A 25,107-nucleotide genomic window follows, 5' to 3' on the forward strand; every position below is an offset into this window, starting at 1 on the left:
GGCATGTACCTTCTGGGCTAGGTTGCTGTTCCTCTGGCCAATACAGAACCTCAGAAAGGAGACTCTTGACACCAAGCACAGGACTGCCAAGCCCTGTCACCTCCCATCTCCATCCCATCCAGAATGGACCCGCCATGGCCTCTGCTACCCCTTATTCACGCCTCCTTCTCAGCCCTGTGTTCCTAGTGACCTGCTGCCCCTGTAACACTCAAGCTGGTGGGAAAGAAATTATCAAAGAGCTTTAAGTCTGGAGCAGAGGACCACCTCCATGATCCCAAATGGCTTGTTGCTGACGTCACCTGTCAGCTCACCCAGTCATTGCTTCCCTATTTTCTATACTTCTGCAGACCTCCTTTTTTCTCCTTTGTGTTGGAAGCTATTTCCTTGGATGCTTGATCACTAATCATGAACCTTGCAGCCATTTCCTTGGCTCCGGTTTGGCCTCTGATGTCCTCCTTACGTTGATTTCTGCCTGCCTATCAGGATCGTCACCGCCACTGTCCTTTCTCCTGACCTGAGAACCTGACATAGCCTGCTTGTCTCTGTAGCTGGTACACCAGGGGGCCTGGAACTCCTGTTAGTAAAGTCATGACTTTAAGTTAAAATAATTATCCCAAGAATTCTCTAAGGTGCAAATATATTATACAGGACCAGAGTACCACATGTTAATTCATACTTCTTAGTAGAGGAGTGACACCCAGGATTTGTGTCAGGAATGACAGCCAGGCTCTGGACAGAGGCTGTCATCAGTAAGTGAAGTTTCAGAAAGGAAGATGCAGTTGGGGGCTTTGAATCGTTGGAGACAGCAGGATTCCTGCATGGAACCAGGTGCTAGAGGGTCCAAGTTCATAGTTTGACTTTTTTACCAATATTCTCACCTAATACCATCCCCCCACAATTTTGTCTGTATGTTCCATTTTTTCAACATTAGTTGATACCTCAACTTAAGCTCCACTGCCTCCCAGTTAAGTCATATCATTTCAGCAAGAATCATAGACTACAGGTTTTAAAGGACCCTAAATGGGTTTTAACCTCAGTACAAAAACGTACCTGGCCTCCATACAAATTGCCAAATAGAGACTTCATTTCAGGCAGACTTCATTTTATTTCATGAGGGGACTGAAGATGCTACTGTAAATTACCTGTTAAAATGATTTTTTCAAAATTCACAGCTACCCTAAAAATGCCTCATTTTCAAATTAATGTATTTTGCTTTAATTTGGAGTTTTGGGTGTATGTGTTGGGCAGGGGCGGGGCTTGTGGCTGCAGGAAAATGAGTTAAATTCACAGAATAGAATCTGAACTTTTGCAAATGAGTAAACAGCCAAAACAAACACCACTTTGGAAAAAAATACACATTTTCTCCTTTTGAAAAGCAAGCAATGCCTAAGCAAAATACCTTAAAAGTGAACTAAAAAGCTTTTCTAAAATAAACAACTCTGCTTGTGATCCTAAATTGGGACCATATGGAGATGTGAAAGCTACAAACGCAGTACACTTCAACTCCGACTTTCTGCCTTCACTGTTTCCGTGCCTCCAAGTAGAAGCTGATAATGTTGCCTTTGGTCCCAAAGGAGCCTGAGTCTTTTAGATCCTAGGATGAGGGAGGAAGCAAAAGAAGAAAGAAAAGTCATGAAAACAAATGCCTTTCAAGACAAAATATCTGCACAGCGAGTTTCATTTTTGCTTACTTGCCAACAGGCGCAACTCAGTTCAGATCTGTCCGGCATGTATAGGATGATGCCGCTGAAATAGGGTGCATTTGCCAGTGATGCAGGCTACGTGGGTAAGTCCCTGTTGAGGGACCAGGCTCGCACTCAGAGCATTAGGATAGCTTTAGCAAGCTGCCTGGACCAGCCCCCTGCCCTGGGGCAAATCGATGAATAAGCCAGTTCAGCATAGATAGAATCATTCCTTTGTTTTTCTCAATTACCAAATGTTGTGTGCTTTAGGGTCACTTGTCATGAGTTTAGAGAATGTGAATGTTGCAACATAAGTCCTCACCGTTCTAAACAGCCTAAACTACATTCTGTTACTAGGGAGGAGATTTGAGGACATAACATCCATCTCTAATTGTACGTGATCAGGTGCTCATTTTCTCATTCTAGGATACATATTTCTTTTCCCCCACTGTGCTCATGGTCTGTTCCATGAAATTGGCACTTATATGTGTTTATGTGGATGTGTTTTGTCCCCTGTAAGTGGATGACAAAGCCTTGAGAAAGAGATTATGCTGCCTGGTTGAGGCAGGGGGGTGCTTGCCCTGAAAAACATGAGTAGAATGAGTTCAAGCATTAATTTTTTAGCTTTAAGTGGATGAGGAGGCACTGCTGTAAATAAAAAGTTCAACTATTTTTGAGCCCCTGTTTCTCACTGCCCCAAATACAGAACTGTGGGCATCAGAATGAAAAATATGTAGGATCGTGAATTTGGGCTCTGTTAATTGTGCTGTTAGGAAACATTGATTGGATAATGAAAGCAGTTAACATTTATTGAGTTCTTACTACATTCCAGGCGCCTAGCTATGCATGTAGCAAATTATGCACAAGTGAAAAAGGGTTTGGGATGTCATCAGATGTGCAACAGCATGTGGATTTGAACCCAGGGCCCGAACAAAGGGAGGCTATAAAGGTTCTTTATATAAAAGGTGCTCTCTTGTCTGTGGGGCTTCAGTAAATGAAAATTAGTTGCTTTTCATAACTGTTTTTTTTTTGTTTTTTTTTTTTGCGGTACGCGGGCCTCTCACTCTTGTGGCCTCTCCCGTTGCGGAGCACAGGCTCCGGATGCGCAGGCTCAGCGGCCATGGCTCACGGGCCTAGCCACTCCACGGCATGTGGGATCTTCCCGGACCGGGGCACGAACCCGTGTCCCCTGCATCGGCAGGCAAACCCTCAACCACTGCACCACCAGGGAAGCCCTCATAACTATGTTTGAATTTTAGGACTCTCATTTCTCACCAGGAATCAAAGCAAAAAAGGCCTTAATGCACAGAGTTAGTTTTGAGAATGGACATGTACAGAAAGCTCCTTTAAAAAAAAATTTTATTGAAGTATAGTTGATTTACTATGTTGTGTTAATTTCTGCTGTACAGCAAAGTGATTCAGTTATACATATACATATATATTCTTTTTCCTATTCTTTTCCATTATGGTTTATCACAGGATATTGAATATGGTTCCCTGTGCTATACAGTAGGACCTTGTTGTTTATCCATCCTATGTAGAATAGTTTGCATCTGCTAACCCCAAACTCCCAATCCTTCCTTCCCCCACCCCACCTCCTCCTTGGCAACCACAAGTCTGTTCTCTATGTCTGTGAATCTGCAGAAACTACTCTTAATTGTTTTCATTTCTTCCTTTTAGCCCACTTAAATTATTGGGCTTGAAGGAAGAAGAAACAGATGTCAGACATCAAAAATTTAAAGATCTCACTCCTTAAGTTGGCTATTTCTTTCAGGTGTTTTTCCCCCATTAATAAGGGCTAAGTTGTTTGTCTCTTTCCAGCCCTTTCTCCTTGCTTCTGTCTTTGCTCCAGTGCAGACAGTCGTGTGCTTGCCTGAAACTTGCCTGAATGCTGCACTAAGGAGAAACCCATGGCTGTACAGGAGGTGACAGGTTACAGGCATATCTCATTTTATTGCACTGCACAGATGTTGCGTTTTTGACAGATTGAAGGTCTGTGGCAACCCTGTGACGAGCAAGTCTATCGGTGCCATTTTCCCAACAGCACGTGCTCACTTTGTGTCTGTGTCACATTTTGGTAATTCTCGCAATAAGTCAAACTTTTTCATTATTATTGTATTTGTTATGGTGGTCTGTGATCAGTGATCTTTGATGTTACTACTACGACTTGCTGAAGCCTTGGAGGATGGTTAGCACTTTCTAGCAAGACGGTATTTTTTACTGAAGGTATGTGCATTTTCTTTTAGGCATGATGCTATTGCACACCTAACAGACTACAGTATAGTGGGAACATAATTTTCATATGCGCTGGGAAACCCACACATTTGTGTGACTGGCTTTATTGTGATATTTGCTTGGTTGTGGTGGTCTGGAACTGAACCTGCCACATCCCCAAGGCCCGCTTGTTGTCCTCCAAGCTGAGAAGTGACACAGCACTTTTTGTAAAAGTGTATGTATTTCTAGGTTGTGGGAAAAAACCCGCAAGCTTTTGGGGCCAGCCAGCCCTTCCTCCTTAAGGCCCCCTCTGTCCCCTCATGTCCAGCCGGGGCTGCCTGATCACAGCACCCACACCTGCCCTGTGGCCTCGGAAACCAATATCAGGGGCCCCGCCTGCCTCACTTTTCTTTTCTCCTCAGCCCCGGCCAGGGGCCTTTGCTGTCTTTCGCTTTCTTTCCTCTTTCTCAGCTGCCCCCTCCTTTGCCCCTTCAAAGGGACAAACCAAAAGAGGGCAGCATTAGTTGGAATCACCTCTCCGACTGCTTCAGTCTCCCAGACCGTGAACAAAAGGAAAGCTGGACATCGCTTTATAAATGATGTATGGAGACACGCGGTTGGAATGAAGGCCCAGACCGCAGTGTATTTTTAGCATCTGCTGTTTGTGGTAACATAAGTGAAAACTGCTGGATCCGTTCCCTTCAGCTGAATGGCTGGTATTCAGGCGAGTGTGCCCGCTGCCTGCCAAACTCTCCTCACGGAACTCCGTCTTTAGCAGGTAGGTGACCGGCTCCCTGGCACCAGGCTGCCCCATCGCACGGTCCCCCCGGCGGCCCCAGCGCGGGGCTGCGGGTGAGACTTCTGGCTGCGAGCTTGGCAGGGTGTTGCCGGATTGTGAAGCCGAGTGTGCAGGGCAGGGGCTGTGCCTGGCCGCTCTCAGCCTTCTGGCGTGAGGCTGGCGCTCAGACACGCGGGACCCACGGTGTTGAGGCCCATGGCTGGAGCCCTGTCTTAGAGTCACCCCGCTGGTGCCTGGCTCGAGGGGGGCCGTCGACCCCGCCGGGGTCGCTGACACTCTGGAGCCTCAGGGTGAGCTAGAAAATACGAGAGAGGCCCCTTTTATGCTGATAGGCCATGCTACCAACTATTGCTCGGGAGCACGAGCTGATCTTTAGGTGATGGACGGCAGGAGGCCCCGGGGGGCTCTCCCGGTGCCTGGAAACAGCGCTGGGATCCCAGGCTCCCAATAGCACTGACTTGCTGAGCGGCTTTAGGCAAGTAACGATCTCCTAGGACTCCCTTTCTCACAGTTCTGAGTAGTAACTCTCGTCCCAATGACCTCACTAAAATGGTTTTAATAAGGAGATGGAAGTACTTTGAAAGTGTTGAAATCAGAGCGTTACAAAAAGGCGGGGGAGTGGTGCAGCCCCTGTTCATTTTCTTCTTTTCTGACCAACCTTGACTTCTACCAAAACCATCCCCCTCAGCCCCGGGCTCTTGCATCGTGGCGCGACCCAACGGGCTCTGCGGAGGACGTCGCTTATTCCCTGAGAACGTACCTTCGTGCTTCATGAGCACGTCTTTACTTCCAGTGCCCACAGAATTCATTAGAATGGGAAAGGGTGCAGTGGGCTCCTTTTCTTGTGAAATGTGTGCGAGCGCCTCTATAATTAAAATACAACCTTAAATAAAGGGACTTCAGCTGTACCTAGAGCTCCCTTATCTGAAACCTCAAGTGAGTTTTAAAAAGCCTCTCAGCAGCCATGCTGAATGTCACAAACTCCATGAACCAAGATGGTCACTCCAAGGTCTCTCTCAGTGCTGACTCTTATTTTGCATATAATTCGAATAAGTCTGGCCCTCTGGTTTTCGAGCCCTTGCTGCTGAAAGTGTGGTTAATGGAGCAATAGCATCAGCATCACCTGGGGGCTCGTAAGAAATGCAGAGGCAGGTCCACCCCATCTTTTGATCAGACTGCATTTTGACGAGATCCTCGTGTGAAGCATATGTGTGTGGTAAAGCAAATTTGAAGACAGGACTTACAGGGCCTTGACCCACTCTCAGTTTATTTATTTATGCACTGAGCTTTATTATGAAAAGCACTGGGGATGACTGGGATTAATAGCTTACAAAGAGGGAGGAGACAAAGAACTTTAAAAGCCCTAGCAGCTGGGACCGCTTAATACAGTTGTATTGCTGTATACATTTTAATGCTCTGAGAACACACTGCTACAAAACTATATAGTCACGGATATTCCCAATACTAGGCCCAAGTTATCAAGAAGAGGTAAAGCCATATTTCAAAGCTGCTGTTTAGAGTATTTACCTAAAGTTCATGGTGAAAATTTTCCCTTAAAGTGGTTAAATAAATGAATATTGATGTTAATGGGGATGTTTCAGTGATCTGGATACTATGTGGAAAACCATATTCTCCAGTAAAGAGATAAGTGAGATGTTACTATAATTGGAAACCCCAGTTCGCTCAGATTTTATTGTTTTTGTTTTGAATTTTATAATTTTATTTATTTTTTTATACAGCAGGTTCTTATTCAGATTTTGCTTCCCTGGTGGCACAGTGGTTGAGAGTCCGCCTGCTGCTGCAGGGGACACGGGTTCGTGCCCTGGTCCGGGAAGATCCCACATGCCGCAGAGCGGCTGGGCCCGTGAGCCATGGCCGCTGAGCCTGCGCGTCCGGAGCCTGTGCTCCGCAGCGGGGAGGCCACAACAGTGAGAGGCCCGCGTGCCGCAAAAAAAAAAAAAAAAAGATTATGTTTTTTATGCACTACATTTAGGAGAGTTAGATGACATCAAGATAAGGTGCGATACAGAAGATTTACTGCATAACTAAACAGCTAAAAAATTCAACTGTTATAACAAAAAAAACCCATGACTGTCCAGAGCCGGGTAAAATTTTAAGGGTCAGTAAGTAGTATTCAGTTTTCATATTTTCATTTACTAGATAATGGCAACTGATCTTCAGAATCACTAAGGCAGGAAAATGGATTTGAAACTGAATGGAGTTTTTAATTAACCAGAAAAGTGAGTACCTTTTTCTGGATAAGTGATTATTGGTGGTGCTGCTTCCCGGCTGGTGGTCCTCTGGAGTCTTGCTGGGAGCTGCCATGTTGAGAACCGCCAAGGCTACAGGTGGCAAAACATGCAGCTGAAGCTGACCAGATAGCTGTCTGAAACCAACAAGATCAACCACCCATTAGAACTGCCAAACTAAAAGGACACGCAGAGGAGGAAGAATCCCAGCACAAAGCAGGGATGGGAGTGCAGGAGAGAGCTGAGAGATGTTGGAGAAATTCCCCAAGATGTGGAAAAAGCCTTGGCAGATTTTTATGGAGGGCTCCAGTGCAGGCCAAGAAGGAGATTTAAGGGCCTTGGCCTAGGTCAGACCAACCCAGGTCTCTTTCCCTTCTTCCCCTTCCCTGCTCTCCCTGGCCTCTGAACATCACAACTGACTGGCACTTTACTGCCATAACAATGCAGAGAAAACCTACCAATGATTTGATATCTAGAATTTGAAAATAAACAGCTGGGTGGTACCAGTTTTATTGTATAAAGCAAGGTTTATATAAGCAAAAGGGCTTATAAATTACTTGGCAAGAATTAAATATTTTCTATCTATTCTAGAAATGTGTGGCTGTGACGGAAACAAATAAAGCATCATCACAGGATAGAAATAATTAATTGCCTGAAATAATTTAAAAGCTGTAGTGAAAGATCCCCTCTTTGCCAATGGCATTATTTTCCCAAATCAAGGGGGCTCTAGACTTTGGAAACCTCATGGACTCTTGACTCATCTCTCCCTTGTGCACTGTTTGAAATTTCTCATGCTGTGGCCACCCCAACCCCAATCCTTATTGCTTCTCCCCTGAGTTTTAGCAATAGCCTTTTATTAGGTCTTCTTAACTTCATTCTAATTTACCTATGTACAGTGGTCTTCAGAAGGGTGCTTGGGTAGAGTGGATCTGGAGTAGAGGGCATTGGAATTTTGAAAAACTCCACAAGTGATACTGACGTGCACCCCAAGGTAGGAAAGGGGGCTTTAAACTGTTGATAAATTAATGTTCTATACAACATCCAGTTATTATATCACTCTCCTGCCCAGAAAGCTTTGGTTGCTATTTCTTATTATATCAATTCAAACTTTTCAGCTTGGCATTGGCCTTCTCCTCTCCCATCCAGCTTCTCCCTTCCCCAGCAGTGCTCATCACTGGTGCTCAAATATCCCATGCTCACACCTACCTCTGTGCCCTCGCGTGTGGTTTTTTCATTGCCACCTATAAGGATGGATCCTGCCTTTCATGATTCAACTCAAGTGTCACCTCTTCCATGGAAGTTTTCCTGGAAGGTTCCCTATTTCCTGAATTTCTACATCATTTATAGTCTATGACATAATGAATTATATCAGGGAATGTATCTTATCACGTACCACTGGCTTATTGTGTTGGTGCTAAACAACCAACTAGAATGAAGAACCAAGTAGAGAGCAGGAATCGTGTCTTTTACGTTCGTGTCTTCTACAGCACTGCACATAATCATTGGTACATTGCTTCCTGCAGGCAGTCCTCCACATCCTAGATCTGGGTTAGATGTTTCTTCTCTACACACCTGTGACATCTCACTGTATCCCAGTTACACTATAAGTGCATCACAACTCTGCATCTTAAATCTGCGCTTCTTTTTTTTATTGAGTTATAGTTAATTTACAATGTTGTGTTAATTTCAAGTATATAGCAAAGTGACTCAGTTATATACCAATATATATATATAATATATATATTCTTTTTCAGATTATTTTCAGATATATTCTTTCAGATATATTCTTTTTCTGATTCTTTTCCATTATAGGTTATTACAAAATATCGAGTATAGTTCCCTGGGCTATAGAGTAGCCTATTTTCTTTTTTTTTCTTTTTTTTTTTTTTTGCGGTACACGGGCCTCTCACTGTTGTGGCCTCTCCCATTGCGGAGCACAGGCTCTGGACGAGCAGGCTCAGTGGCCACGGCTCACGGGCCCAGCTGCTCCGCGGCATGTGGGATCTTCCCGGACCGGGGCACGAACCCGTGTCCCCTGCATTGGCAGGTGGACTCTCAATCACTGCACCACCAGGGAAGCCCTAGAGTAGCCTATTTTATATACACTAGTGTGTATATGTTAATCCCCAACTCCTAATTTATCCCTCCCACCTTTAACCCTTTCCCCTTTGGTAACTATAAGTTTGTTTTCTATGTCTGTGAGTCTATTTCTGTTTTGTAAATAAGTTCATCTGTATCATTAAATATGTGTTTCATTATGTATCTCTTACAGACTGTAAGCTCTGTGAGAGTAGGGCCTATATTTACCTGGTTCATCACTGACCCTCTAGTCCACGTCTTGATGTGTAGTATGTACTCAGTACATATTTTTTTAAGCTGCCTGAATAATGATTTTAAAATATGTTTGGTTGAGTATGAGACGAATGGACCAAATAGCATCCATGGCATCCTAACAGTTTGGTTGACTTGGTTTCAGGTGCAATAGATCAGCATAATCTAAACATTATACTGAACCAGATAAATAGCATTTGATTGTATACTCAATTATATCTTTTTCTAATTATTTTCTATGTGTGGTTACTTGTCTATAAAATTCAAGCTCTTGGAGAGCAAAGGATAGCTTTTTTTTTTTTTTTTTACTTCCATCTATCTCCCATAGTTCCTCAGTATTTCTTGATTTGATGTCATTAAATATAGTTTTAAAAGAGCCTGTGTTATAATGTATCTGCCTGGTGCTAAACATCTGTTGCTTCCTAACAAGAGTGCCATTCATTCTAATGGCACTGGTACACAGAGGTAAACAGAGCCTTGGCAGGTCTTCCATAAAGGAAACTGTGTTTGCTTCTTTCATTAATTACTAATGCAGCATTAAGACATGCACTCTCCCTGAAGCCAAGTTGGATAATTCCTGGCACTTAAGGCTAGGGTGCTTTCAAAAGTTAAGACATGTATTGACACACCAGAAGGCATGCCCTATAGCAAGCACAGTGGTGGCTCTAATGCCAAGATTGTACAGAACTTTGAATATATCAATACTAAGTGTACTGATCTGTCTCTCTCACTTTTTGCAGTTCTTGAGTTAATGTGAGTTAATAAATGTGAATTTCTAGAATGTCTCTGAAGGCAGGCACCTCAGTATAAATTGGAAAAATCATCAGAGAGATACAGAAAGTTTAAAAATAAAAGAATGATCAAAGATTCACCAGACAAAACAACAGAATGAGAGTGGCAAAGCTAATAGAAGAAATATGTATAAAGATATGATTTGTCACAGAGCTGGAGGAATCAGGCTCCCAGACTTCAGATTCTACTACAAAGCTACAGTAATCAGGACAGTATGGTACTGACACAAAAACAGAAATATAGATCAATGGAACAGGATAGAAAGCCCAGAGGTAAACCCATGCACATATGGTCACCTTACTTTTGATAGAGGAGACAAGAATATAAATGGAGAAAAGACAGCCTCTTCAATAAGTGGTGCTGGGAAAACTGGACAGCTACATGTAAAAGAATGAAATTAGAACACTCCCTAACACCATACACAAAAATAAACTCAAAATGGATTAAAGACCTAAATGTAAGGCCAGACACTATAAAACTCTCAGAGGAAAACATAGGCAGAATACTCTATGACATAAATCACAGCAAGATCTTTTTGACCCACCTCCTAGAGAAATGGAAATAAAAACAAAAATAAACAAATGGGACCTAATGAAACTTAAAAGTTTTGCACAGCAAAGGAAACCATAAGGCGAAAAGACAACCCTCAGAATGGGAGAAAATATTTGCAAATGAAGTAACTGACAAAGGATTAATCTCCAAAATTTACAAGCAGCTCATGCAGCTCAATATCAAAAAAGCAAACAACCCAATCCAGAAATGGTCAGAAGACCTAAGTAGACATTTCTCCAAAGAAGATATACAGATTGCCAACAAACACGTGAAAGGATGCTCAACATCACTAATCATTAGAGAAATGCAAATCAAGACTACAATGAGGTATCACCTCACACCAGTCAGAATGGCCATCATCAAAAAATCTACAAACAATAAATGCTGGAGAGGGTGTGGAGAAAAGGGAACCCTCTTGCACTGTTGGTGGGAATGTAAATTGATACAGCCACTATGGAGAACAGTATGGAGGTTCCTTAAGAAACTAAAAATAGAACTACCATATGACCCAGCAATCCCACGACTGGGCATATACCTAGAGAAAACCGTAATTGAAAAAGACACGTGCATCCCAATGTTCATTGTAGCACTATTTACAATAGCCAGGACATGGAAGCAACCTAAGTGTCCATTGACAGACAAATGGATAAAGAAGATGTGGTACATATATACAATGGAATATTACTCAGCCATAAAAAGGAATGAAATTGGGTCATTTGTAGAGACGTGGATGGACTTAGAGTATGTCATACAGAGTGAAGTAAGTCAGAAATAGAAAAACAAATACCATATGCTAACACATATGCATTAAATCTAAAAAAAAAAAAAAGGTTCTGAAGAACCTAGGGGCAGGACAGGAATAAAGACACAGATGTAAAGAATGGACTTGAAGACACAAGGAGGGGAAAGGGTAAGCTGGGATGAAGTGAGAGAGTGGCATGGACATATATACACTACCAAATGTAAAATAGATAGCTAGTGGAAAGCAGCCACATAGCACAGGGAGATCAGCTCGGTGCTTTGTGACCACCTAGAGAGGTGGGATAGGGAGGGTGGGAGGGAGACCCAGGAGGGAGGAGATATGGAGATATATGTGTATGTATAGCTGATTCATTTTGTTATAAAGCAGAAACTAACACACCATTGTAAACCAATTATACTCCAATAAAGATGTTTAAAAAAAAGATATGATTTTTCAATTAATTTTTTACTTTGCCAATTCATAACACAATTAAAATGAAGAATTTTTACTCTTGGACATGCCAATTAGCATAGCATCAAAATGCTAAAGCAAAAACTGAGAAATAAAAGATACTGACAGACACTTATTGGTAGTAATAGATTTTAACACATAGCCATCAGATTATGATAAAGAGATAAAATATGAATAAGGACATAAAAGAATATGATTAAGAATGTTGAATAATTGGCTATATATATTTTTTAACTTATTTTATGTATTTATTCTTGGCTGTGTTGGGTCTTCGTTGCTGTGTGCGGGCTTTCTGTAGTTGCAACGAGTGCGGGCTACTCTTCATTGCAGTGCGCAGGCTTCTCATTGCGGTGGCTTCTCTCTTGCAGAGCACGGGCTCTAGGTGCACGGGCTTCAGTAGTTGTGGCTCACAGGCTCAGCAGTTGTGGCGCACAGGTTTAGTTGCTCCACAGCATGTGGGATCTTCCCAGACTAGGGCTTGAACCTGTGTCCCCTGCATTGGCAGACAGATTCTTAACTACTGCACCACCAGGGAAGCCCTTGGCTATATTTAGATGTTTGTGGATTATATAAAAATACATCTTAAATACTCACAAGGAAAATTTATAAAAATAATATCTTTAAATGTAGAAATTTTGCAGGTTTGCTCACAAAGCAGTGAAATATTGTATAAATGTAGACAAAACAACCCAGTTGCTTTACAGTGTCTATATTTGGAAGATAGAGGAATTTGGAATTAAAGGAGGTACAATTATCCTTTTAAGAATAAGTGTTAATCGGGACTTCCCTGGTGATCCAGTGGTTAAGACTCCGTGCTTCCACTGCAGGGGACGCAGGTTCGATCCCTGGTTGGGGAGCTAAGATCCCACATGCCATGCTGTGAGGTCAAAAAAACAAAGAAACAAACAAAAAAGAATAAATGTTAATCAAACATAATAAATTAAGACAAAAAAATGCAATGTCACTTCAGAGAGACAATATGATTCCCAGGACACTAAGAGCTAGCCATGATCCTACTGAATATATTAATATTTCCAAAGAAAAATTGTGTTGATCCAAAGGGGAGCTAGGTCAACCAAAAAAGAGAAAAATATAAAGCAAGTTTCAGAGGGCACACCTTGGCTCAGCTCATCCAGGGGAAAATAGAGCCTCACCCAGCTAGACTTAAGTAATATAAACTATTGGCAAGACCATTCTTCTCATGAAGGTGGAAGTATGGTTACCTTAGCCTGAGTTTGTTCTAATTTCATGCACATCAAGCAAGCACCTTTTGATTTGGCCCTTTGTGTATAGGTCTATGTACAGGGTGATTGTGCATCAAGGGAGCTGTGTCACAATAAGGTTAATAAATAGGAATTCATTCCTGAAATGGCTGCTCTAGGGTTGGAAAAGTAAGGTTCCTGAACCTTATAGGATATTAAGGCTACAAGAGAAGAGTCCGGAAGTTGACATGCATTATATTTAAGTAAAGTAAGTTACACAACATAAGTTGCTCTTATTCACTACTGTGCCTTGGTATTTAGAGCAGGTTTTGGTATCTATGGGGCACCTAAATATTTGTTGAAGGAATGAAATATGTGGGGAAGAACAGAATCACTTAACAAATGGGAAAATGGTTAATTATTTTACATGCACTAAAACACATAGCGTATAGATTACAGAGTTAATTCTTTCTTTTCTTTTTTTTTGAAATATAGTTGACTTGCAATATTATATTAGTTTCAGGTGCACAGCATAGTGATTCGATGTTTTTTAAAAATATTTATTTATTTTCCTTTTTTTTTTGGCTGCGTCGGGTCTAAGTTGTGGCACATGGAATCTTTGTTGAGGCACGTAGGATCTTTTTCGTTACAGCGTGCAGCCTGCTTGAGTTTCTCTCTAGTTGTGGCACAGGCTCCAGAATGCATGGGCTCTGTAGTTTGCACATGGGCTTAGTTGCCCTGCAGCATGTGGGATCTTAGTTCCCTGACCAGGGATCGAAACTGCATCCCCTGCATTGGAAGGCAGATTCTTTACCACTGGGCCACCAGGGGAGTCCCAGTGATTCAATATTTTTATAGATTATGCAATGTACAAAGTTATTATAATATCATTGAGTGTATTCCCTGTGCTGCCCGTTACCTTGCTGTGACTTTTTTATTTTATAACCTCAAGCTTGTGCCTCTTAATCCCCTTCATTTATTTCACCCAACCCCCTGCCACCCCCATTCCTCTCTGGCAACTACTAGTTTGTTCTCTGTATCTGCAAATCTGTTTCTGTTTTGTTATATTTGTTCATTTGTTTTGTTTTCCAGATGCCATATATAAGTGAAAACATACAGTATTTCGCTTCGCTTACTACCCTCCAGGTCCATCCATGTTGTCATAAGTGGCAAGATTTCGTTCCTTTTTATGGCTGAGTAATATTCCACTGACTCTCTCAATAGATAGATAGATACATATAGATATAGATATATAGATATCTTCTTTATCCATTCATCTATTGATGGACACTTAGGTTGCTTTCATATCTTGGCTGTTGTAAATAATGCTGCAATTAATATTGGGCTGCATATATATTTTTGAATTAGTGTTTTCAGTTTCTTTGGATAAATACCCAGGAGTGGAATTGCTGGATCATATGATAGTTCTATTTTTCATTTTTTGAGGAACCTCCACCCTGTTTTCATAGTGGCTGTACCAAAGAGTTAATTTTAAAAATAGAAAAACTGAAAGAAATATCTAAATGTTGATAGTACTTTTGAAGTGGCAATAGTTTTGTAAGTTTAGAAGGTGAGAAGAAATCACAAAGGATAACAACAAGTCTGAGTGAATAAACTATCGATATTACAAATTTAATAACCAGAATTCAGTCAGACAACATGGGGAAGTGTTTGCAGGAAATGTAATGGCCAAAGGCCTGATATCTTTATTATGTAAAATGTTCATGCAAATTGATAAGAGAAACACTAAAATCCCAAGAGCATAAACAGACAACTCACAGAAAAGAAATTAAAGCTAGTAAATAAACACATGGAAAAATATTTGAGCTAGTAATCAAAGACATTCAAAATAAAACAGTAATTCTTCTAAAAGATTTTAAATTAGCAAAGGCAACATAAAACTTTATTTTTGTAGACCCCAATGCTGGTTAAGATGTTATAAAAATGGTATTCTCAGATTTTGTTGATGATATTTTATTAATTGATACCTCCTTTTTGGAAAACAGTTTGGCAATATAAAGAGCCATAAAATATTTATAGCCTTTGACCCAGTAATTTGACTTCTGGGAGTCTCTCCTAAGGAAAACTAATCTAAAATATGGAAAAAATTAAATGCCCAAGAGTAAATTGGGAAACACTAAACATCCCACAAAGTGGGAATGATTAAAATGTGGTAGAGCCACTGGATAGAAGACTACATATTCATTTATAATCAAGGGGATAGAGACCATGCAGCCACATGCTTTAATAGTAAGTGGAAAACCAATAAACACTTAGATATAAAAAGATGTGCAGAGGGCTTCCCTGGTGGCGCAGTGGTTGGGAGTCCGCCTGCCGATGCAGGGGACGCGGGTTCGTGCCCCGGTCTGGGAGGATCCCACGTGCCGCGGAGCGGCTGGGCCCGTGAGCCATGGCCGCTGGGCCTGCGCGTCCGGAGCCTGTGCTCTGCAACGGGAGAGGCCACAGCAGTGAGAGGCCCGCGTACCGCAAAAAAAAAAAAAAAAAAAAAAAAGATGTGCAGAGAAGAAAATTGAAGTAAATGCACCCAGTTTTAAGTGGTTGATCTAGAATGGCAAGAGGACAAAGACCTTTTTCTTCATCTCCCTTTTTTGTGGTAATTGATTGTCATTCAGCCTGTTCTTTTACCTGGATGCCAGTTGCATCCTCTTCTCTTCCCTGAGCTCCATGCCCAGCTTCCAAACCCCAGCCCATCTGTGTCAGTGCCACTCAAGCTCCAACTCATTCAAGAAGCCCTCCCCATCCTATCAGCCAAATGAAACTCTCCCTTTATTCTGCTCCCAATGCTATATTTTAACATGTCTATTATAGCACATATACAGTGTGCCCTGTGTGGAAATGATATATGTGCAGTATGTGTCTGTTTCCACAACTAAAATTTTAACTCCCTAGAGGGTAGGAACTGTTGGATTTCCTTTTTTCTCTCCACAGCGTAGGGCACAGTGCTTTGTCTGTATGGTATGCCCGAATAAATATTAGTTGAAATGAATGTCATTGTACTGAAATGAACTACTTCTGATTCCCTGGCAGGTGGAGCTCATGAAGGTCTTCAGCACTTGGGTCCCTTTGGCAACATCCCAAACATTGTGGCAGAGTTGACCGGTGACAACATTCCCAAGGACTTCAGTGAAGATCAGGGCTACCCAGACCCTCCAAATCCCTGTCCAGTTGGAAAAACAGGTAGTGGGCATGCCCTTGGGTTCTCATGAAATGTAGAGCCTTTGGGAGGAAATTAAAAATTCTAACATTGGCTGCACATGTCCAGAGAAATAGTATTTCTATTCCGATGAGCCCCTCTGTATTTGTATGTGGGTTGGAAAGGGAAGTTGATTCTAGAACCCTTGGTGAGTTCTGGTGTTCCGATACACCCACAGAGGACTCCCCTAGCCAAGGTTTTATCTTCTGTCTCTCTCCCTCTTTGGGAGTTGATGCTCTTTTCTGCACTTGCTCCAATTTTAATAAAAAGGGAGAAAGATTTTCTCTTTTTTTGCCTCTTCTATGATACAATCGCTGCCCACTTTTAGTGTCTTTGGAACTTTTTAGTATGTGGATGGTCCATGCTCATTTGTTCTCCTTACCTTCTCTTGACAATCGATATTTCAACTATGTTGTAACCAGTGAGCATCTATCCTGAAATATTTCTTTGGGGGCTGGGAGGTGGCGTGAGAGAGAGGGAACCCCGGAAGGGAAGAAGTTGGTTAAGGGAGAAGGTTGAAACTTTCCTTGCTCCTCATGTATCGCTCCCACTTTCCTACCACCCAATTCCAAAGAGAATGAATGGTGAGTGTGCTACACTTATGCTGGGCTTTGAGCAGCTTACCTTGGCGGTTCAGAGTAGCGGCTCTAGACTGACGACTACTGGAGTTCAAACCCAAGGTCAAGATATGTGACCTCGAACAAGTTAGTGAACCACTTACACCTCAGTTTCCTTATTTGCAAAATGGGGATTATTGGGGAATTAAATGAAATTATCCATATTAAACACTTGGTACAGCACCCAGCACAGAGTAAGGACTCCTTAAATATCACCCTGATTATAAATAGCTTTGCCACTAGTAAGAAATGAATCTCTTTCCTTGGGCTTGTACTCTCTTCCAGCAACAGAGTAGTCTTTTCCCCACAACCTAATAATGATACTAGGTAGTACTTATTTTCCCTACTTTACATATAAGGAAACTTAGAAAGTAACTTCACCAAGGTTTTCCATGTAGCAAGTAGTTGAGCCAAGGCTCAAACCCGGATCTACCTGATTCAGGACTGTGCATGCAACCACCATGTCATGCTGCCTTGCTCTGAAAATTCTGTCAGTATTGGCCTCTCAGCTTTTCTGAAACACAATACAGGCTCTCTCTGAAAGATATTCCTCTTTTCATTTAGGGTGAGGTCTCTGTTTTCCATGGGGGACAGAGGCTTCATCCTGGGTTGGGACAACCAGAGTATTTGTTTGTGGCCAAGCTAGTGCAGGGACGCTGGCCCAGGACTACAGGAAAATCTGAATCAGCCACCTTTTACTTGCTTGTGGGACTTTGGATGGGAAGGAAGAAAGGCCAGTTCAGGCTCCATGGGGATTTGGTTAAATTGATTCGATATCATATAATATAGTGGTTCTTAATATATAGTCCCAACAATATCAGCATTACCTGAAACTTACTGGAAATGCAGATTTTCAGGCCCTACTCCAGACCTATTGAATCAAAAACTCCAGGGGTAGGACCCAGAAATTCATATTCTAACTTGCCTTTCATGTGATTCTGGAGCATACCAAAGTTTTGAGAAGTGTTGTTGGAGAATGGAAAGAGAACCAGAGGTTGAGTCAGGAGATCTGAGTTCTTGTCCTAATCATAGTATGTCAGTTTACTTTCCTGGACCTCAGTTTCTTCATCTGTAAAATGAAGACATAGTCAGTGTCTTAAAAAAAAAATTCAATGTAGTCCTAGCTTATCCTGAAAGAAAAGCAATATATAGATCTATGTGATCAAGCAATAATTAGGAGCACTTAGGAGCTCCGAGATGGAGCAGTCAAGGCGGGCTGATAGAGTTGGATAAAAGGACCCAGCTCCCAGGACTTTTCTTGTCTGAGATTACCTGCCATTTCCTTCCCTGTCTTTTCATTAAGCTGACATACGCTGCCATATGCAGACTGCCTGACCTCTCTTGCTTTGCTATCCCTTTCCTCCGTGTTAATTGCTCTAGATGAAGTTAGATAAATAGTTCAGTGAGAAGTGGGGAGCCACGTCAGAGCCACACTAGGGATTTGTTCCAAATGTTAGTGCCTTCCTCAGGAGCTTCATTCTGTTAAGGGCTGAGAGACTGGATGCTTAAAGCTGCTGGAAGGCGTCAGAGCAGTCTCAAGAGACCAGACTACCTGGCTGATTGTATTAGATCCCCCTTTAGTACTGACTTTGATGCCTCACTATCTCTTCGAAAGGAAGTCTCTTTCATTCTAGTCCTGCACAAAATTCACATCCCTCCCCAGCCCCCCTTTTTAAAGCTGTTGTCTAAAACACATTAGAGACAGAAAAAAAATGGCTTATTTTCAGAGTATTGTGTCTAGTAATGATAGGGCTTAGGTAAAAGCAGCAGCCAAGAGGGATAACCTTTCTTGGGTTTGAATGGAAGACATGCTTTATTTCAAAGAGCATTGATAATATGAACTGTCATTTAAAGAAAGATGGTGAGAAGGGAACTAAAACATGGAGGAAACCTATTATGTGCCAGATGCTCTATATATGATCATCTCTGTAAGGTAAGGCTTTGATTATTCCCATCTCATAGATGAATAAATGGACTTAGACTAAGTTAACTTTCCCAAGAAACTAAACCCATCTATCACTCATGAGTTAGGATTTGAACCCTGAGCTTGGGTCTAGCTTTCTGACTCCAGGCTTACCCTGTTACCACTACAACACACAACATCAAATACTGTCTAATAATTACTGTTCTTATATAATGACTTTCTCCAAGAAGCCAGAATCATTTCTAAAGAGCCCACCCAAGAGAAAACAGAGTGAGTCATGTGGAATGGAAGTATACCAGTGAAGGAAATACTTGCCATTATGACAGATAAAAAATAATAGTGGCTTAATACAATAGAAATTTATTTCTCGTTTGTGTGAAGTCCTGCCAAAGGTGGGTGAGGGTGTGGTAGGGCTGGATGGTTCAGCAACACAGACTGCCATCTTTCATCTTTGCACTTGACATCTACAGCTGCCCTGGTCGGCAACATGTAGCAAGCAGACCGACAGAAGGCAGGGGGTTGGGGAGAGAAGGAGAGGGGGTCATATAGAAGGTTTCTATGGGCCAGGCCTGGAGGTGGAGTACATCACTTCTGCCCACATTCCATTGGCCCAAACCCAGGCATATGACTCCACCTGATTGCATGGCAAGGCTGGGAAATTAGCCATGTGCTGACGGGGAATAGGAAGTGGGTTTGGGGAGCAGCTGACCAGTCTCTGCCATGGGTAGGAGAGGAATGGGAGTCTGGGATGAGCAAATCCCAGAAGGAAAGTGACTTAGAGTGACTGATGTAAATAGATTCTGACCTTTGGGTGCCTAGTTGTTTTTAATAAATTAACTCTTAGAATAACAATAGATGTCATGGCTGTTCCTCAAAAACCTTTTGTTGTTTGCAGTAGATGATGGATGTCTAGAAAACACCCCTGACACAGCAGAGTTCAGTCGAGAATTCCAGTTACACCAGCACCTTTTTGATCCAGAACATGACTATCCAGGCTTGGGCAAGTGGGTAAGTCCAATCTGAATTGCTAATAGGTCTTATACTCTGGTACTCTGAAGGTACTGATGGCAAAGATGAGCAACGTGGGTGGGGAGAGAGAAGGAAAATTGCTTAGAAGCTGATTTTTTCCAGAAATCTCTGGTTGAGAGGTACTTTAATTCCAAACCCCACACACTGTCTAGGGCTCAATACACCAATCCATCCGAAGAGTCAGGGACCTGAACCAGTCTCATCGGCTGTAGTCCCAGAGGCTTCTACTCTGGTCTACTCCATAGCCTGTGTCACAGCACGTCCTAAAGTCTCATCAGTGTTTCATGCAGCTCTTATAGGAAGTATATGATATTCTTGTTTTTTTAAAAAAAATGATACTAAGAAAATTTGCAAGTTTTATCTCTAGACTAGGGGAGATGATCCCTGCAGAACTAAGGGAAGACCATGTCAGAAGCTGAGAAACAGACATGTAATTCTGCTCTATGTAAAGAGAAGATAAATTCCAAAATGTGTAGCAGTGAACTTGCTGTCAATACCAGGCAAGAATCTATAACTGCCAGTTAAAGAAATTGTTTATAAGCACTTAGAAGAGAAATCATGACCATTTGGCATAGGTTTGCTAAAAAACAATTTTGTCAATCTAATTGTATTCTTCTACTTGCCAGCATTATTCGTTTACTTGCCAGCTTGATATGGGAAATGAAGTGAGCATGGTGCATTTGGACTTCAGCAAAGTGTTTGATGATCTCTTTCATGATCTCCTGTTTGAAGAAGTGGAGGGATACAACCTAGGCAGGAGAACATTACCAGAAGGGAGCTTCTTAAAGAGTCCATGTCAAGAGGGAAAGCGATTTCACATGGTATCCTGTGTGTCTTAGTGCTATCCCACTCCACATTTTTATACATATTTGTAATAAAAACTATAGAACATGAAGTTATCAGATTCTTCAGAAAGACACGAAGTTGGAAGGGAGAGCACTGAATGACAGAGTTGGGATTCAAGAAGATCCTAACAAGCTGGAACAATGAATTGAACAAGATCACAACTGAGTGGAGAGAGATCTATCTTCCTGTGGCTTGGATGATGTAATCAAATGCTGAAGCCATGTGAGCAAAGTGGAAAAATACTAAGAAGTGTTAGTTCACATATACATAGGTGGTCAATACATCTGTGGAAGGAGTGAGTGAATGAGGAATGAGGAGATACTCCTAATTGCGTAAGCCCCTCTAAAATTATAGGTCTCTTCTCAGCTCATTACTGGCAGCCGGCTTGCTGCCTACTTTACTAGGAATACTGTGATCTCAGGACTAAATTCTCTCACTTTCTTTTACATTGTTTCAGAGAGAGAGGTCCTTCCTCATTAATAACCACTTTCATTTTTCCATCATCCAAGCAGTTTGATTCCCTCTGCTGTCAACATGCACATGTTTCCTGTCTTAAAACAACAAAGCAACAATACACTCTAAGTTAATTTTGCTTCTTCCATTATGCGTTATTCTATTTCTCTTCTTTTTCATAAGCAGTTCTGTTAGGGAGAATTTGTAGAGCCATCCTGAAGCCTACTAGCAGTGTTTAAATATGTTGAATTACATAGGCAATCATCTATAGGTTCTTGAATAGGAGACTGAAATCATGAAAGTCTTCTATAAAAGTTATTAAGGTGGCATAGGGAATGATGAAATATGTAGAGAAGAGACTAAAGGCAGGAAAAAATAGAGAAGGTAATTCTAGTTATGAAGGCTGTGAACATAGAGAATTTAAGTGAATCTCACCAACACAATGAGAATCCAAGACATTTCAAAGGGGGCCAGGGAACTGACTAGAATTGGTGTATGGCATATACATAGCATGAGGAGGAAAGAGCTATATCAGGTTTATAAGAAATAGAAGAAATTTCCTCTGAGGGACTTAAAAAAAAAAAAGAAAGGAAGAAGAGAGGGAGGTAGCAGAGAAAGAAGGAAGCAGAGACAGGGCAGGAAAAAGTAGAAGAGCACAGCAGAGCACTGGGAAGCAATCCATAAGAGATGGGCAAAAGTAGTGCCAAACTGAAGCAAGGGCCAGGATGGAGCCTGCTTTGTTCCAGGCACTGTGCTAGGTGCTTGATACACAGTAGTCATCAGCATGGTAGTGGTCTTCAATGAGCTTGCCATCTTGTGATGAATTGCATGAAAATAAAATGAACCCAACTGTTCAGCTTCCTGATCCAGCTATACCATGAGTACACCAGGTTAAATTACTGGGGAAAATGGAAGAGAAGGGTAGAGGAAGACCCAGGACTGAGGACTCACGTGGTCAATTGTGTGATAACAATTGAGGACGTCAAAGACACTAAAAAGGGCAGCCCTGAATTCTAGGGTGACATGTCTACCTCGCATGACTGGTAGGCTGGAAATGAGGGAAAGGATGCAAGGGGGAAATGGAGAACAGTCTGAGTGAGGGCAGAGAGCCCAACTGAGGAAGTGGGAGAGGTGGAAACGTCTCTGTTGCCAACTTTCCTCATCTCTTCTTGAAAACCTTTACAGATTTCTCTCATCAAGTTCCACTCACTCCCAGCACTCCAGGACAAGGCCAGCCACCACCTCTCATTCTTTTTTGCTTCCTTCTCTAAATACTGATTTGTTTTCTCTCAGTCACTCCCATTCTTTGTCTACATCAGAGCTAAAGACTAGAAGTCAGGACTAGTAAAGATCAATGACCAGGAACAATGTTTACACACCTTTCTCATCTGTAATTATGTGTCTGTTTAATCTTAAGTTTCCTTCATTTATTTTCTCATTACCACCCAGCAATCAAACATGATGTGCTTGATCTTCGCATGGAAGTGTGAATTGAGTATGTCTTGCTTTTGCAAGCTGGGGTCCCGAAGCTTTCCTTAGTCTTTATAAAGAATGATGGTCTCAAGCTTGTCTTAAGCTCCACTACCCTTTAAGTTAACAAAAGAATTATGTTTCACAAGAGACCTGCACACAAGACCCTGATTCCTTATTTGCTAGTAATGTTTCCCTGTCTTTGATATTAGCTGGAGCTCAGCTGGGTTTTGAGCAGTGATTCACATAATATAAATATCAGTGTCTGTCTAATTTCCTGCATTCCTCTCTCTTTGTTAATACATCAAGATACATTTATTAAATGCACATCATATGCCTTCCAGGCTCTGTGTTAGGTGATGGAAATACAAAGATGATGATAATAGTCGTTGTATTTTAGAATAAGATAGTAAATAGTCCTATTTGTTGAGCACATACTGTGAGGCAGACACTATGCTAAATACTTTACATGAATTATTTCATTCAGTCTGCCTTTCCCTATCATGCTCATTTTATAGATGAGAAAATACAGGCTTAGGGAGTTTGAATAGCCTGCCCAATACCAAAGAGCTGATGATTGGCAGAGCTGGGATTTGAACCAGACCATTCAACTCTGAGAGTTCTGTAAAAACTGGATAAATTCCGTATCTTTTCTTGGCTCATCGCTCATAGTGTGTCCTGTACAGCGGTCCTGTCGAGTCCTATCTAGGACTGGTTGTCTTTCAGACGATGTGTGTATCCACAGCATTGAGCGGCCATACCAAAGGCTGGCTACCATAGATGTCAGCCATCTCCCCCTCCACACATTCATTGCTGAGTGTTACTCACTTAGGAAAAAGTTGTCTCGAAAGCAAATGTTTCTCCTTTCCAAGTGCTTTCCACATCTTTTCATCAGCAGCTCAGGTCTTTAATCAGATGCAGTTGAACGGAGCCATGAACCTGAGCCATGGGAGAAATGAGACACAGGACCCTCTGCCTTTCTTTATCTTTCATGCCCTCAATGTGTCTGAAGAGTCGCATGCTCTTCAGTTTGGGTTTCTCTCATGTTTCCGTGTCATTAGACATGAGCTATGCCTTTCTGATGTGTTCTTAGTGTTTCCCTCGGGAGGCCCATGAAGCCAGTTTGTCCCAGAATTGGTGGTGACTTGGGCAACGTGGTGTTTGCCGAGTTTCTCCAGTGTAAAATCAGTATCTTTCCCTTCGAAATTAATCATTGATCTATGGAGATTTACTTCAAGGCTGTATAAATATACTGTACCCATTAAACTTTCAACTAACAATTTTAGTATCCATTGATGACACTCACCAGAATCAATGATAACTATGGTAGTTGTAAAATGGTGATTTTTAAAAAACTCTACTATTCTTTTGGCATTTCTTGGTTGGCATTCTTGGTTGGAAAACAAGATTTTTTCCCTGCTCCCCCATTTATTTATTTGTTTTAAAATTTATTATCAGTATAGATTCATTGTTTCCTATTATTATTTATTTTGCTGTTCAAACTGTCCTAGATTTAGCCAGTGGGAGTTTCTGCAGGCTGGCTTTTCCTTCCTTTCACTATGTCTCATCACTTTTGAGTACTTCCTTACTTTCTGGCCCAATTAGATATCCCAACTTCATTCATCCTTGTACTTTCCCTGCCCTAGCCCTAGAATCAGACATTTCTCTAAGAAGCCTCTCTGGTTCCATTTAGGAATGGAATTTGAAGCCAAGATCTGGGCAGTTGTCCAAAATCTTGATGGCACCATGGAAAGCTCTCTCCATGAACTCAAACCTGCTACTCACCTGGAAAACAGGCTCACTGCTCCCCACTCCCCACCCCACCAATAGGGAATGGGTGTCAGGAGAGGGGCTGGTTTCTTCTCATTCGTTTTTGTATACTTCTTTCACCCCCCTGCCAGTCCCTACCTTTAAATCCATGTGATAGCGGGGCTAATCGGGAATGCCAAGGCCACTGTCAGGCAGGGGTTGGAAAGCATCCTGCTAATCCTAACCTGTGCTCTTAGGGAAACACAGGGACCATCCTTGAGAGGAAGACTTGACAGACCTTTGCATTTCTTTTTGAATGAAGGCTCTTATGAGTATAACCTGTCCCACGACCTTCTAAAGGGGAGTAACTAAAATGCTGCTGTCTTTAACCCTGCTGGTGGCACAGTGGACCTCTGCCATGGCTGATTGTCTGTCCCACCCCATGGTACCAGCTCGTGGGCCCCTGTGCCCTCCCTCCCGCTCAGGCGCTGATCCCGGTGATGCACATGAAGAAGCCTCTTTCCTGGCCCCCTATCTCCCAACCCCCTTCCCCAGCTTTAGCACGAACTCCCAGGACATTCTTTTGCATCAGGAATTGTTTCATCCACAGAAAGGCAAGTACAGACAATGGGAATGAGCTTCACAGCAATATCCTCATTCCTGGAGTGAATGATATGCAAGTCCGTCCTTTCTCCCTTCTGAGATTAAACTGATCAGTTCTCCAAATGAGCATGAGATGGAAGCTGTGGCCAGGACCGGCCTTTGGGGCTG

At 42.1% G+C, this 25,107-nt stretch overlaps 1 protein-coding gene across 3 annotated transcripts in view; it reads left to right on the top strand.

Moving 5' to 3' along the window:
* Positions 1-25,107, top strand: part of SCG5 (secretogranin V) — a 54,532-nt gene that overhangs the window by 23,789 nt on the left and 5,636 nt on the right. The window contains exons 1-3 of one of the 3 annotated variants that reach the window (XM_081227125.1): positions 4,218-4,674; positions 16,083-16,232; positions 19,685-19,797. In XM_081227125.1, coding sequence (XP_081083251.1) covers positions 4,500-4,674; positions 16,083-16,232; positions 19,685-19,797 — 438 coding nt within the window. In that variant the 5' untranslated portion in view covers positions 4,218-4,499. Of the gene's footprint in view, positions 1-4,217; positions 4,675-16,082; positions 16,233-19,684; positions 19,798-25,107 lie in introns of those variants that run through there. The other 2 variants (XM_081227124.1, XM_081227123.1) reach the window with 2 other exon arrangements.

The sequence above is a fragment of the Mesoplodon bidens genome (assembly GCF_964165515.1).
Source record: "Mesoplodon bidens genome assembly, chromosome: 3".
Taxonomy (NCBI): Eukaryota; Metazoa; Chordata; class Mammalia; order Artiodactyla; family Ziphiidae; genus Mesoplodon; species Mesoplodon bidens.